Raw genomic sequence first — 13,321 nt, 5'->3', positions numbered from 1 at the left:
GTAGTAAAACAGTCGCTTTATTCTATATCAATCTGACGCTTAAAGCAGCTATCAGTGCTTTTTCAGATCTTGTTTGCTCCGTGATTTTTTTTAGTAAACAGGGTCTAGCCTTCAGTATGTTTCTCTGCTGCTCTCATAGTACCGTCTGGCGCTCCTTCTCTCTGCAGTGACAAAAACGCAGCAGCAGCAGCAGCTCTGATCTCTGCCTTCTTATTTTCTATTAAATACTGCCAGCTGCAACTTTTGTCACCTCACAGCTGCCGGTGGTTCCTTCTCACACACGAGCTCATTAAAAGTCAAGAGAGACGTTTGGATGATGTCATATCCGTGAACAAGGATCCCTTTGACCAAACCGCAGCTCGGCTTTTCGCAGCTTGCGTGCCCACAAACTTTTTTCCTCCTTGCAGTGACGAGGTTTCTCCCCGCTGTCCATATGGCATGCGTAACGGGGAGCAGTGGATGGATGTGCTCCCTCTCTTCTACGGGAAGCCGCGGTTATTACCAGAGCGTAGTGGACGTGGTGGCCTGAGCACTCAAACAAAAACTTGCGTAATTTTTTTTTCTTCTTCTTCTTGTGGGCGCGGAGGAGGTGGAGGAGGGAAACGTTGTAGCAGCCGACAGAATGTGGTCGCTGTCCGTGGTCCTGAATCCGCTGCTGTTTCTGCTGCTTTTCGGATACTGCCCTACGGTGGTGAGTTTCCAACACAACTGCCTCTCGTATTTCTACCAGGAACAGCACAATAAACTTGGGCATGAGCTTCTACTGTCATGTAATGCTGAGTTCAAGTGATTAGAGGTGTATTTAACGTGTGTGCTGAAAACACAATAACATAAACAAATTGTCAGTTTTCTGCCATAATTGCGTGTTTGGCTGGTTCTTTGCTATTGTTAGCATACACATACATACCATACACGCTCCAGCACTGGCAGGGGGTTTACATTTACACACAGACCTAATGTGTGGACAAAATACTATTTTATTTTTAAAAACAAAACATATTCCAAGTGGTGGAAGAAGTAGAACCACCCTCATAGCACTTTGTTTATTGCTTACATCAACAATAGAGTATTGATATTGATCCTGGAATATTGCCAGGCTTATAACTCACTTTTAAGGGCGAGTTCCGTCTTTGTTGAAAAAAAATGGTGCTGTGTCTAAACTCATATTTTGCTGGTGGCGTTTTTCTGTAACAATCACACTTAATCTAAATGTATTCATCAAATGGTCATGCAGTCATTTAAGGACATAGTCGGGTTTGGGAGTATTGTAACAAATTAGGAGGAGCAGCTTGCAGACCAGCAAGCCAGTTGGACAAGAACAATGGTCGATTAGGTTCATCCCACCCATGCAGAGTACAGTCCCCTTGCCAATGTCTTGATTGCAAAGCAGTGCCCTCACATAACACCTTGCCACGATTGAGAGTGGTGTACAGAAATAATGATGCTTTTTTTAAAAAAAACAGGAAATTTTGTTGCACAGGAAATACTCAAAATTACCTTCTTATCAGTAATAATGAAAAAGAAAAGTCTAAATGCCCCAAACAAAAGCGGAAGCAGCTGTCTGAATTATTTAATGAAAGAAAAAATTCTTTGTGCAGAGTTCCTCATAAAAAAAGCCTAATTGGAGAGTGCATCTGGCTTGGCTGAGCAACAGAATCATTTTAATATGAGGAAATGTGAGAGTGAGAAGAGTGGAAAGGATGTGCGTCACTCAAGAGATAGGAGGAAGACCATTTTAACAGATTAGTCAAACTAGCTTCTTTTCAGGGGCCTTTCAAAGCAAAATAAGGAGACGAAGAGCTGAGGGTGTTTTTTTTTCTGACTCTTTTATCCCATTCAGCTATGATATACAGAGAGAGAGACAGGCATGGTTTACTATGCTATTTGGAATCTCTAATAATTTTCAGGCTGTGGCGATGTATCTCACATGAACTCAAGATATTCCATTGCGCTTGTTTCATGTTCCTACTGATGCTTTTCACCGTGGTTTTGTTTTTTCATGAAATGCACACTGACCATAACAGGAAGAAGAAAATATTGTGGGTTATGAGATCATATCAGGGCCAACGTAGCATCAGAACACAGGCACAATTCACAGGGTTTAATTCCTAAATCACAAACTTTACACATAACCAGTAGCAAATGTTAAAGGGAAACATTATTAAAAAAAATGTTAAAGGGAAAGATTTTGCTGAGGAGTGAGGATGCAAATTTTACAAACAGAAATTGTGATGGAATGTAAACTGCAAGGGGAGATAATAGACCGCCTTATCGATTATTTCTTAAACAGCATGACTTTGCATGGTAGTAACAGATTACAAACTGACAAAAAGCGGCTTCTCTGTAGGTGAAAATTATGAGTCAAAGTCTGAGCTTTCTCCTTAGTGTGACGTTTTCGCCTGCTCAGAGGGGACATGATCTTTCATGGATGATTCAAAATGCTCTTTAAACTGCTTAGGATGACAGGCAATGATGGATGGGGAAAGGAATGGATGCCTGCACTTTAAAAACAGAGCACTTTACCTTTTAGCCATACACTTCAGAGTCTGGTGGAGTTCACATGTTGTTCTCCATCCAGCTGTAGTTTTTGAATGTAAAACCAAAATCCAAAAACAATTGGCCGTCTGCCAAAGAGGCAGAAAAATTTCCCTTACACAATCGAGCATTGCCAGTATTTGGCTGCCAGTCCTGTGTTAATTTCCCATGCAGAGAATAAACAGCAAATACGGATCCCTTTTTTGTGTCTGATAACTATCAACTTTTCCAGCACTTCAGAAGAGTTTGATCAAAGTTTGGAGTGTTACTGTGCACACTCCAACTTTATTTGACAGTTTTAAATTTCTGCTTCGGCTTATGATGCAAAACATTATGTTCTTTGAGCCTTATATGCCAGCGCCGTGGAATATATTGACTGTAATAAAGAGCAGGACGAGCTCCCACAAATCAGGTTTATCTCTGTCGTTCAGCAGGACTTTCAGTTACAGCACTGGAAGGCCTAGTAAGGAAAAACGGAGGAATTTCAGCTCTTGGGTTATTCATCAAGGCCAGGAAACACTATTTATTGTTCAAGAGGAAATTCACCGGAGACCATACACAGTGAGCAGAGGAATATCTTACAGCAAAAGCACTTTGTTCTTTCAAAGCAGCGACTTTTTCTAAGTCAGTGGAATTGGTTGGTGTCGAAGCTTTGGGGGCAGAAGGCAGAAGAACGGATGACCTATAATAAACAAAATAACAAAACATAACAGCTGTGTGCTGCGATGTCAGACTCGTGACATCAACTGCACGTCTGTAGAAATGTGTGCTGTGTATTTATGGCTGCATGTGTCTCTCTGTGCAGACCATCAGGCCAAAGGAAGGGTGGCAGGTGTACAGCTCGGCTCAGGATGCAGATGGGCGTTGCATCTGCACAGTGGTGGCTCCTGAACAGAATCTCTGCTCCAGAGATGCCAAAGGCAGGCAGCTCCGCCAGCTCCTGGAGAAGGTGCATTCCACACAGACACACACGCTTCTGTATACGTGACAATGCACGCACATGCTCATTCTCCACCGTATGTGTTTGCGATAACAAAAGAGCACACTTGAATTCAAAGACATATGGCATCAATTTCAATCATTATTCATGCTTCTTTGCTGCCCTAATCCTTTGAGAGATTGCACCAGCCAGGTCCATAACCCTGTTTTCCACTTCTGCATATATAACATGAATGACATCAGTTGAATGACTACTTGGGAAGATGAGAACACATTCCATCCCACCTTAATAGAACTCGAGCACCCCTTTATTGTGCATCAAATCAATCAAGGACATTTTTAAGGTTTCAGATTTCAGAAGGCTTTAAGTATTTGACCGGTTGTTATTGTTATCTGTAAAAAAAAAAAAAAGTAAAATTAAATTGTTATCACTTATTTTTTCCTTTACATCTCCTACCATAGACGGGTTTTTTTGTAAAAGTGTGGATTTCGTCTTGATTACCTGAAATGATTTTGGAACACGACAGCCATCATTGTGAATTGAAGTGGAAATCTCGAATGTAATTCCAAATGTTATTTTTGCCCCATGCCTGTCACGATTTAAATGCATTATCTACAAGCGAAAAAAATAGCACAGCCCTAGAATCACTTTCCTCAATGACTATGTCACATGAGGAAACATGGCTGTAGCCTACATTTTAATGTTGTATGCCAAAGGGTGTTCTCTGTCATTCACTGGGCCCTCTGACACTAATGTACTAAGCTGCCTCAGGCCATCAGTGAGGCCATTTCAGGATTCCTCTACCAGAGCCAGACAAGTATGCAGAACACAATGTATGAGCCCCGCGCCGCTTTACTGGGGTTGTGCACCAGTACTGTTGGTTCATTATAAGTTGAGTTAAAGAGAAGAAAGAAGGGAAGCTATCTCTTCCTCCTTCACATTCCCCATAAATGTAGCTTTTGTTCAACCACAAAGACACACTGTAAGGTTTCTACATGAAGTGTTTGCTCCTAATATGTCATCAAAATCCATCAGATTCAGTAGTTAGTCTATGACATTTGAAAAACACTTGAATCTGTCAAAATGGAACCTAAATTTAAAAACTGAGGAAAAACTGCTATGTGATAGTACTATGCCTCTACTCAGCTGAATTGTTAAAAGACAGTCACTTTGGAGGTCAAAATGTTGATTTGTTCTTTGGGAAGTTAGAGCATGGCATCCTACCGAAAGGCTGAACATGGGGGACATTTTAATCTTGTGGTGGACGGAAAAATCAATGCAGCGCTGTTTCATTCTTTTCAAAAGGTGCAGAACATGTCACAGTCAATCGAGGTGCTGAACCTGCGGACGCAGAGGGACTTTCAGTATATCATGAGAATGGAGAGCCAGATCAAAGGGCTGCGGTCAAAGTTCCGGCAGATCGAAGCGGATAGGAAGACGCTCGTCAACAAAAACTTTCAGGTATATTTTTGTTTGATGTTTAACTTTGTGAGAAACATCACAGGGAAGCCTGGGATGGGACCTCTTCCAAGGATACCTGAGTTGCATCTGAATTAATCAACTTTCATTCCTGATAAGATCAATATAGGTCCACCACTGACCAGCCAAGGGCAACCCTATCATAAAAGCAAGACAAAATCTGAAGGCGGCTCCCAGGATGGATACAGAAAGATAACAAATATCCTAACGGCAGCATTATAAATGAACATTTATCCATTTGTTTGGCAAGTAAAACCGCTCTTTTTTGGAGCCTTGACTGAGAAAAACAGTTGGAATGAGCAGAACTGTGGTGAGTTAATGTCTTCCTTGCCACCACTATAATTCAAAAGTTTGCACCCACCTGTTGTTAATACATATCAGGATACATACCATACTAGGATTTTGTTTCCATAAAGATAAAGATTCTAACTCTCAGATATTGATTAAAAAACTGATTGTGAAGAGTACTAAATCTGTCTTCACAGTGACAGGATTTCCATTAAATTATTAGTAGTAGCGATATCCATTAGTGGAATTTGTTTGGTTCCGGCTAGAGCGTGTCCCTGCTTCTATATTTGTTTAAGTTCCCTCACAACAGAAAGTTTGATATGGGCAAACATTCTTGTAAATATTAGATTGTTCCTCATTGTTGTGGGTTGTTTTTTTTTAAATTATTATTATGCTGATTTTCCTGGACTCAACAATAACAAGTGAATCTGCATTTTGTGTAAAACAAAACAGTAAGTATTGATACAAAACAATAAGAAGATGCAGGTATTGCTGTACTTATGTGCTGAAAAACTGAGAGATTTGTTGAGACTAGTATTTCTAGGTCCAAATACCTGTTCTGTTACTTATCTGTTGCAGGAGCTAAAGGGAAAGATGGAATCCTTGCAGCCGCTGATTCCAGTCCTGGAGCAGTACAAGACAGATGCCAAGCTCATCTCACAGTTCAAAGAGGAGATCAGAAACCTGTCTGGTGTGTTGATGGGCATTCAGGAGGAGATGGGGGCCTATGACTATGAGGAGTTGCAACAAAGGGTCCTAAACCTGGAAAATAGGCTTCGGAACTGTATGAGTAAACTCAGTAAGTCCAGCGATGGGGATTAAAAAAAGGCATTCGTGCGCAGTGAGATCGGATTATACAGTGGCAAAGGGATCATAGGTACATTTCTTGCAGCTACTAGGAGGCTGGCATTTTAGATCCAATGCAGTGGACAGACAAGAACCGCTACTGGGGGCTAACAAACCCCAAAGTGAAAGAACATTCTCCCAAGCTAAAGATGAATGTGAAACTTGGTACTCTGATTTTAAGTGAAAAAATTCAACTCAGGCTCACCTAAAGTGATGATTGATCATTTTAACTTATAAATTCCTTCTTGTGTCTTGTTTGCCATTCGCACTTATACAAAATTTGTGGTTACACTGCTCCACCCATTGAGGTTTGATTCATCTAATAAGATCAGTTCTGCCCCCAGAGCAGCTTTGCCTTTGATAAAGGTTTGAATAACTAAAGCTCCAATTTGCCAACTGCCAGGTTATCAACAGTGATGGCTCCTGTCAAAGTGTCAACATAAATAGCTAACAGGGGAATGCTAATAGGACGTGGCTGGAAATCTATCGGAGCCGGAGATGATTGCTTAAGCATTCATTGTGCGTGAGCTTTGATTGATTGGGTAAAATAGCACTTCAATACTTAACAGGGAACTTCAAAGCTTGTGTGCAAGTGATAGCCTACTGTCATTTGGCACCATTAAAGCCTGGCAAGATCATTTAAGTATAATCCAAGTACTCTGAGCATTAAAACACATGGGTAAGTGTTCTCCCAGCTTAGACACATTATAAGTTGTTGTTCTGTGGCACATTTCTTCTTATTCAGTCTACTTTATATCTTTAATAGCTGACAAAAGTACAGCTGTGTCCAGATGCTGCACACAAGCTGTCCAGAACCCACTTAGCAGTCCAGCACTTGGAGATAAATTCCAGTCATATAACATATGTGACCACAGCTGTATGGTGTGTTTTCAGCATGTGGCAAGCTTATGAAGATTACTGGACCACTGACAGTGAAAACTTCGGGCACCAGATTCGGAGCCTGGATGACCGACCCGCAGGCGTCTCCCAAAAACAACAGGGTGAGTTTATGTGCATCTCTTTGGGTTGTAAGTCTTTGAAACAACACTGAGCAGTTTAATAATTTATATGTGGCGGCTTTCCTCCTTTTGTTCAAAGGGGAGAGATGTTGAAATATAGCATCGCACCTACTAAAAGCTTTCTGCACACTTGACTGCTGAGTTCAGACATTAAACTTAATGTTCCTTGCGCTCCTGTTTGATATACAGTAGCTGAAGCTGTTTAGATGGTTGCTTTATTCCAGCAGAAGTGGAAAATGTTGCACTTTGTTCACTACTGCTGTTCAAGACTGCAGAGACTGTCATGACTAGACACATTAATTGCTAATCGTACACATTAAAAGACAGAAATATTCAAAACAAAAGTACACAAAAAACTGCATGTCAGTGTTTTAACACTGACACTAAAAGATTAGAGTTACTGAGAAAAGGGGAGGACAGACTTTTGGAATTCCCATGCTTAACAATCAGTGTTTGTCCCAAAATGCATTTTGTGCATCCTTGTCAAATGTGTTGAAGTGTAAAAACTTAGCAAAGTCAGTTTTGAACATACAAAAAACGGCAGAGGTGGACAGTTTCCCATAGTGTAAATGCATGCAAAATAAAATAAAATGTCATTTCATTCATCCATAACATCGCAAACCAGCTTTTTAGTATCACTAAAAAAGGTGAAGCAAAAAAATTTCTTTTAGAAACACACTTTTCATACTGAAAAAAGATTAAAAAGTGGAAGTGCTGCAAGGCTCTTACAAATATCCTAAACAGGTGTAGGGCGATATGGCTCAAAAAAATGAAGAAAATTTGTATGTAAGTAAAAATATTTTTAAGAAGTCAGCAAGGACAAGCTATATATATTGACTAAAAAGTCTTCATCATTTTTCTAGCTAGCTGCCTTCTTCTTTGCCTTTTTCTGATGCTTGTCATGCATTTTCCTATTTAGCATATCTATTAAGACAACAGCATGAAGCACTTTGAACTGCTGCAGATACAGACAGGCCTATTCAACAAAGCACTGCTCATGTGACTAGATTACAAAATTTTCATTGCGTCACTCTTCCTTGGTTCTGGTTTGACCTTATTAGTGTATCATCGACCATCTGGCTAATAAAAAAAATATTGGCCATGGCTGCTTTCTATCTTTCCTTTCATAGAGTTCATGTGTTCTGTGATTTCTTTATTTTGCTACAACAACAACACAGCAACACAAACCACTGACCAATTACAATTCATTATCATCTCTATGTTTTTGTCCCCCAGGTGTGGTACATGGACAGCTACACCAACAACAAGATAGTAAAAGAGTTTAAATCCATCACTGATTTTGTCGCAGGAGTTGAATCCAGAACCTACAATCTGCCTTTCAAATGGGCTGGAACAAACCACGTAGTATACAACGGCTCTTTGTACTACAACAAAATGCAGAGTAACATCATCGTGAGGTACAGCTTTGAGACAGGTCGCGTGGTCACGCAGAGGGCTTTGGAGTCGGCAGGCTTCCACAACGTGTACCCGTACACCTGGGGAGGCTTCTCAGACATCGACCTGATGGCAGACGAGCTGGGACTGTGGGCCGTGTATGCAACCAACCAAAATGCTGGCAACATTGTCATCAGCCAGCTGAATCCAGACACGCTCCAGATCATCAACACATGGAACACAGAATATTCAAAGAGGAATGCCGGAGAGTCTTTTATGATCTGCGGGACTCTATACATCACTAATTCCCACCTGACCGGAGCCAAGGTGTACTATGCCTACTCCACTAAAACCTCCACTTATGAGTATACAGACATACCCTTTCATAACCAGTATTTCCACATGTCTATGTTGGACTACAATGCCAGGGACCGTGCTCTCTACGGCTGGAACAATGGCCACCAGATCCTGTTTAACGTTACACTTTTCCACATCATTAAAACTGAGGATGACTCTTAGAGGCGGGGAGCGTACTGTGCGCATAAAAGATTAAAATATGGAAATTTAAAGGTTGTGCCTGAATGTCAAAATAAATGTTATTTATTTATTAAATTATTAAATTCTCCTAATAAGCTTTGCCTTTTTCTTTCTTTCCTGACATGAAGCTGTTTACCTGTTTTTTCAGAGTTAATTGAGTAAGATATTGTCTAATTGAAAATGTCACACAGCCTATAAAATAAATGACAGCACAAAATGAACAAATTCAGTGCGTTATGAAGCATCCTGAAAACATTTTGGATTTAATAATGGCACTTGAAACTCTGAAACACTTAACAATGAACTTAAAGTAATTTCTCATGCCCTTTCACTCCGAAATGAAAGCTTTTCCAAAACGAAGTCTTCATATTTATAATGGTTTTCTCCGTTCAGTATTACATTTATTCAGGCCCTCTAATTTATTCATTTTTGACTGTGTTCGTTAATTGTTCGTTTTGTTTCCATTCTTTCTTTGCCATTTATTCATCACGATCTGCTAATTTATTCCTGCTTTTCACTGCCTGCATTTCGCTTTCAGTTGGTCTTTGTACTTTTACTTTAAAACTTTTGCACTTGACCTCGTTCAAGACAATGAGAAATGTGGTGAACCATAATGCACCTGTACAGTTAATGTTGGCTTTTTTTTTTTTTTAGCTAATACTGGCTTTTTTTGTGTCTATGAAAATCCTCAGACATTCAGGTCTTATGACATCTTGAAGTACTAAGTCAAAGTACTTAATGCAACCCAAAGTCTAGTTGCCTTTAACTTAGTACTCTGAGACAGCAGCTTTTTTGTAACTTCAGCAACAGTTTGTATGCCTTATTCAGTGCAGTATATTCTGTGAGCCCGATGGTAACAGCTCTCATGCATGAATGCTGGTTGTCGTAAAAGCATTCTTACTGTAACTGTTTGTGTATTTTGCATTTGCAAAACGCTCCATTTTCCTCTCTGACTATGTTAATGGTAAATGGTAAATGGCCTGTATTTGTATAGTGCTTTACTAGTCCCTGGTAAAGAACCATTTATACAGAAGTAGAAAACTTTAACAAGGATTCATGTGTGTAAATAAGAAGTTATACATAACCCAAATAAAGTATTGTTTTCATTAAGTCATAGTTCTGTGCATTTCCTTTTCTGCTGTAAGGGTTTGATTGTTTCTTCTTTATTCCCTACACCACTGTACTCATTTAAAATCACTGTATTCTTGATAAGAGCTTTGTAACTTTACTGTTACTTGAATACTTCATAAGCAACAGGGCAACATGTTTCAGCTGTAAATATCACTTTGTACTTGGTGGCAACAGCTTGCAAAAGCTTTACGGTCTGAATTGTATCTGGACTTTAGTGGTTCTATAAACTGATTTAAACTCCCATTTTTCACGAGTGACATCCATGTGTTGTATACTATGTTATGTTAGACCTGTGTGCAATACTATATGTCTGATCACTTTAGCTGTCAACAAAATCATAGTATGGTATGTCTGTGTCTATAAAGAATATAGTTTAATGTTCACAGTGGACTTTCTTGGGAGTTATTAAAGAAGAAATAAAACTAAATAAATACAAATATCTGTGGCTTTTCAGAGCTATTTTCATCTTCAAAAAGATCCATCCATCCATTCGCTTCCGCTTCTCCTTTTCAGGATATTGAGATTTAATTAATGAGCATTTGCTGTGTTCTATTAACTAAGAAGATTCAAACAAGGAAAGTACAGACACCTGACAAGCAGAGATTATGCATAACACTTGATTTTTGCTCCTCCCTATTTGCTTTCAGCAACAGTCATGCAGGTCATCAGAGAACTGGCTGCACCTGAGAGGGGTGAGAGGCTAAGCGTATAAAGCCTGCTTTTTCAGCTCCTCTGTCAGTTAGCGGCAGCTTCCCCTTGCTTGTGGTTTGTTTTTTGTTTTGTTCTTGCATCCTGTTGAGAAAAAAACACAGTAAAGGTTTGTGGATGTAAGAAGAGGATGGTGGGATAGGATGAGATGTGGGAAAATGTTTTGCTGCGAGGCCTCCTAGGGGGAGAAAAAGAAGAAAAAGCAGAAGAATGCTTACCATCTTATATAACATGCATTACTGCTAGCCAACACTTTCACACCTCACTACATGTTTGTGTTAAATATACAGACAGGCAATCAAACTTTAAGTGTGAATGCTTCTTGTGTTTTTTTGTTTTTAGGCTGAACTAGTCTTAAGTGGATAAGTGTGCTGATTATGATAGAACCTGTTGTTTTCTCCTTAAAATGCTGGATTTTTTAAAAAAAATTTTTTACTGACATACCTTGCCAAATAATGGGGCAGCATAGTGGTTAACACTGTTGCCTCAAAGCAAGACTTGAGTTTGCATGTTCTCCCTGTGTCTTCAACAACCCAAAAGACATTTGCAGTTAATCAGGTTAGGTTAACTGGTGTTTTTAAAGTACCCATAGGATGTGTACATGCACACAAATGGTTGTCTGTGTCTCTGTGTTAATGCCTCTCACTCTATGGTGAGAGGCATGGCTGGGATAGGCTCCAGCCCCCCTGTGACCTTAAACTGGCTAAGTGGAAGATAATGGATGGATGGATTGACATTGTGAGATTGCTTTGGTATTAATGCCTCATGCAGTTCATGATGTATATATGAAAAAGATAAAAGGGAGCATAATTAGCGCAAACAAGTTATATGCAGTGACTTTTACAGAAAGCCAAGCAGAGATGCTGTGCGCCCCCTTTGTACTGCTTATCTTGTATTCTTTTATATGAGTCTTGTGCCTCTTGCTACATTCTTCCTGGACATGTTCCCTTGCAGTCCTTCCTGGCTAAATTCTGAAATCTATTCCACAGTTATCAAAATGCTTACCCCAAAAAACTGCATTATTGGTAAATTAAACATAAAGTATTAAAAGTAAAAGTACTTAATCTGCAGAAAAATACTTCCCATTAGTACTATATTGATTGATATTACTACTGCAGATCGACCACTCATGCTTGTACTTATAACTTTATACTCAATGTTCAATCTCCAGTGACGCATTGTCTTCTATAAAATCATGTTTGTAGTGCAGCTGTCCTGTGTGGACCACGTAGCTCTAAAAGGCTGTTAATCATATCATAAAAACAGGGACACGCATCGATTTAAAAATAAATAAATAAATATATAACCAACCACCAAAAAAAATCACAGCTGAATCAAAATGCCTGAGTGTAATGTGACATTAACAGTAAATATAAACAATGAAATGAAAATAAAAAATCATTAAAAATTGATGTTAAAAAGTGCATTCAGTCAACCAAGAGATTTCTCAGTAATGTTAAACTAAAAGTGTTGGTGCAGCCTTCAGCTATTCAATTTGCCTGTTTTATTAAACCAGACATGAAAGGCATTAACGACTGTGAGCAAAGTCAACCAGGGTCGAGCCTGCTTCCAGGGTCACCTGAGACCACACGATGCTAGTAATTTAAATGATGGATGCAAACAGGTGAGAAGCTTCATGACACTGTTGTATGAGATTAAAATAAAGAGAGACTTTACTTACTTTCATGGTTATTTTAACTGTTGACTGTTTTTAGATTTCACTGGGCAAGCACTGGTTGCCTTGCTTGCCCTGATGGAACGTCGCTGGTGCAAACTCATAAGACAGGAAAAACCCACCCACTGCTCATAAGACCATTAAACACAGGAACCCAGGCTCCACACTACAAGTTACATTTTTAAGAATGGAGCAACCTCTTAGCTGACATGGATAAAGACTGAAAAGTTTGTAACTCGAGGACACAGTTTTTCAAGATTCCAGAAATTAATCTTGACCAGCCAAACCAATCAAGCTGGTGCACTACTGAGACAAGTGATTTCTTATCAGAATTAATTTGTTCCAAAATAAAGATAAGGAATGTAAGATGAAGAGATTAGTAAGATGGGAACCGGATAAATATTGAGTGGTAAACAATCTCAAATGGCATTTTGTAGAGGAAAGAAACAATAATCAAGAATAGAAGATAATTATGAAGCAAACACAATCTTCATCAAATCTTGTAAGGTTAATGACGGGGGAAATGCATTTCCACAAGTTTAAAGAAGTTTCAAAGTGAATAATTGTTTTCACGTCACAATCTTGTTTTGATGTGCATCATATCATACAAATAATGTAACACAAGTGAGAACACTGAAAAATCTTCTACCACGGTACAGCAATCACACTTTTTTACAACTTCCCTTCACACCTCGTGTACTGCTCTTTTCACTCATACAGCACGAACATGGGCTCATTAGGGATCCTTTATGTACTCAGGAGATATGA

At 39.3% G+C, this 13,321-nt stretch overlaps 1 protein-coding gene across 1 annotated transcript; it reads left to right on the top strand.

The window, feature by feature from the left end:
• The first annotated feature begins 338 nt into the window (after nt 1-338).
• Nucleotides 339-10,596, top strand: LOC102797643 (noelin-3-like). The gene is made up of 6 exons (XM_006792269.3): nt 339-691; nt 3,341-3,484; nt 4,781-4,936; nt 5,822-6,041; nt 6,983-7,089; nt 8,344-10,596. The coding sequence occupies exons 1-6, from the start codon at nt 623-625 to the stop codon at nt 9,019-9,021; spliced, it is 1,374 nt and encodes a 457-aa protein (XP_006792332.1). The 5' UTR covers nt 339-622; the 3' UTR covers nt 9,022-10,596.
• Nucleotides 10,597-13,321: the final 2,725 nt, after the last annotated feature.

Source organism: Neolamprologus brichardi, chromosome 18, assembly GCF_056152115.1.
Source record: "Neolamprologus brichardi isolate AB-2024 chromosome 18, ASM5615211v1, whole genome shotgun sequence".
In the NCBI taxonomy this organism is placed as follows: Eukaryota; Metazoa; Chordata; class Actinopteri; order Cichliformes; family Cichlidae; genus Neolamprologus; species Neolamprologus brichardi.
This window is presented reverse-complemented; position numbering and strand designations above follow the sequence as displayed.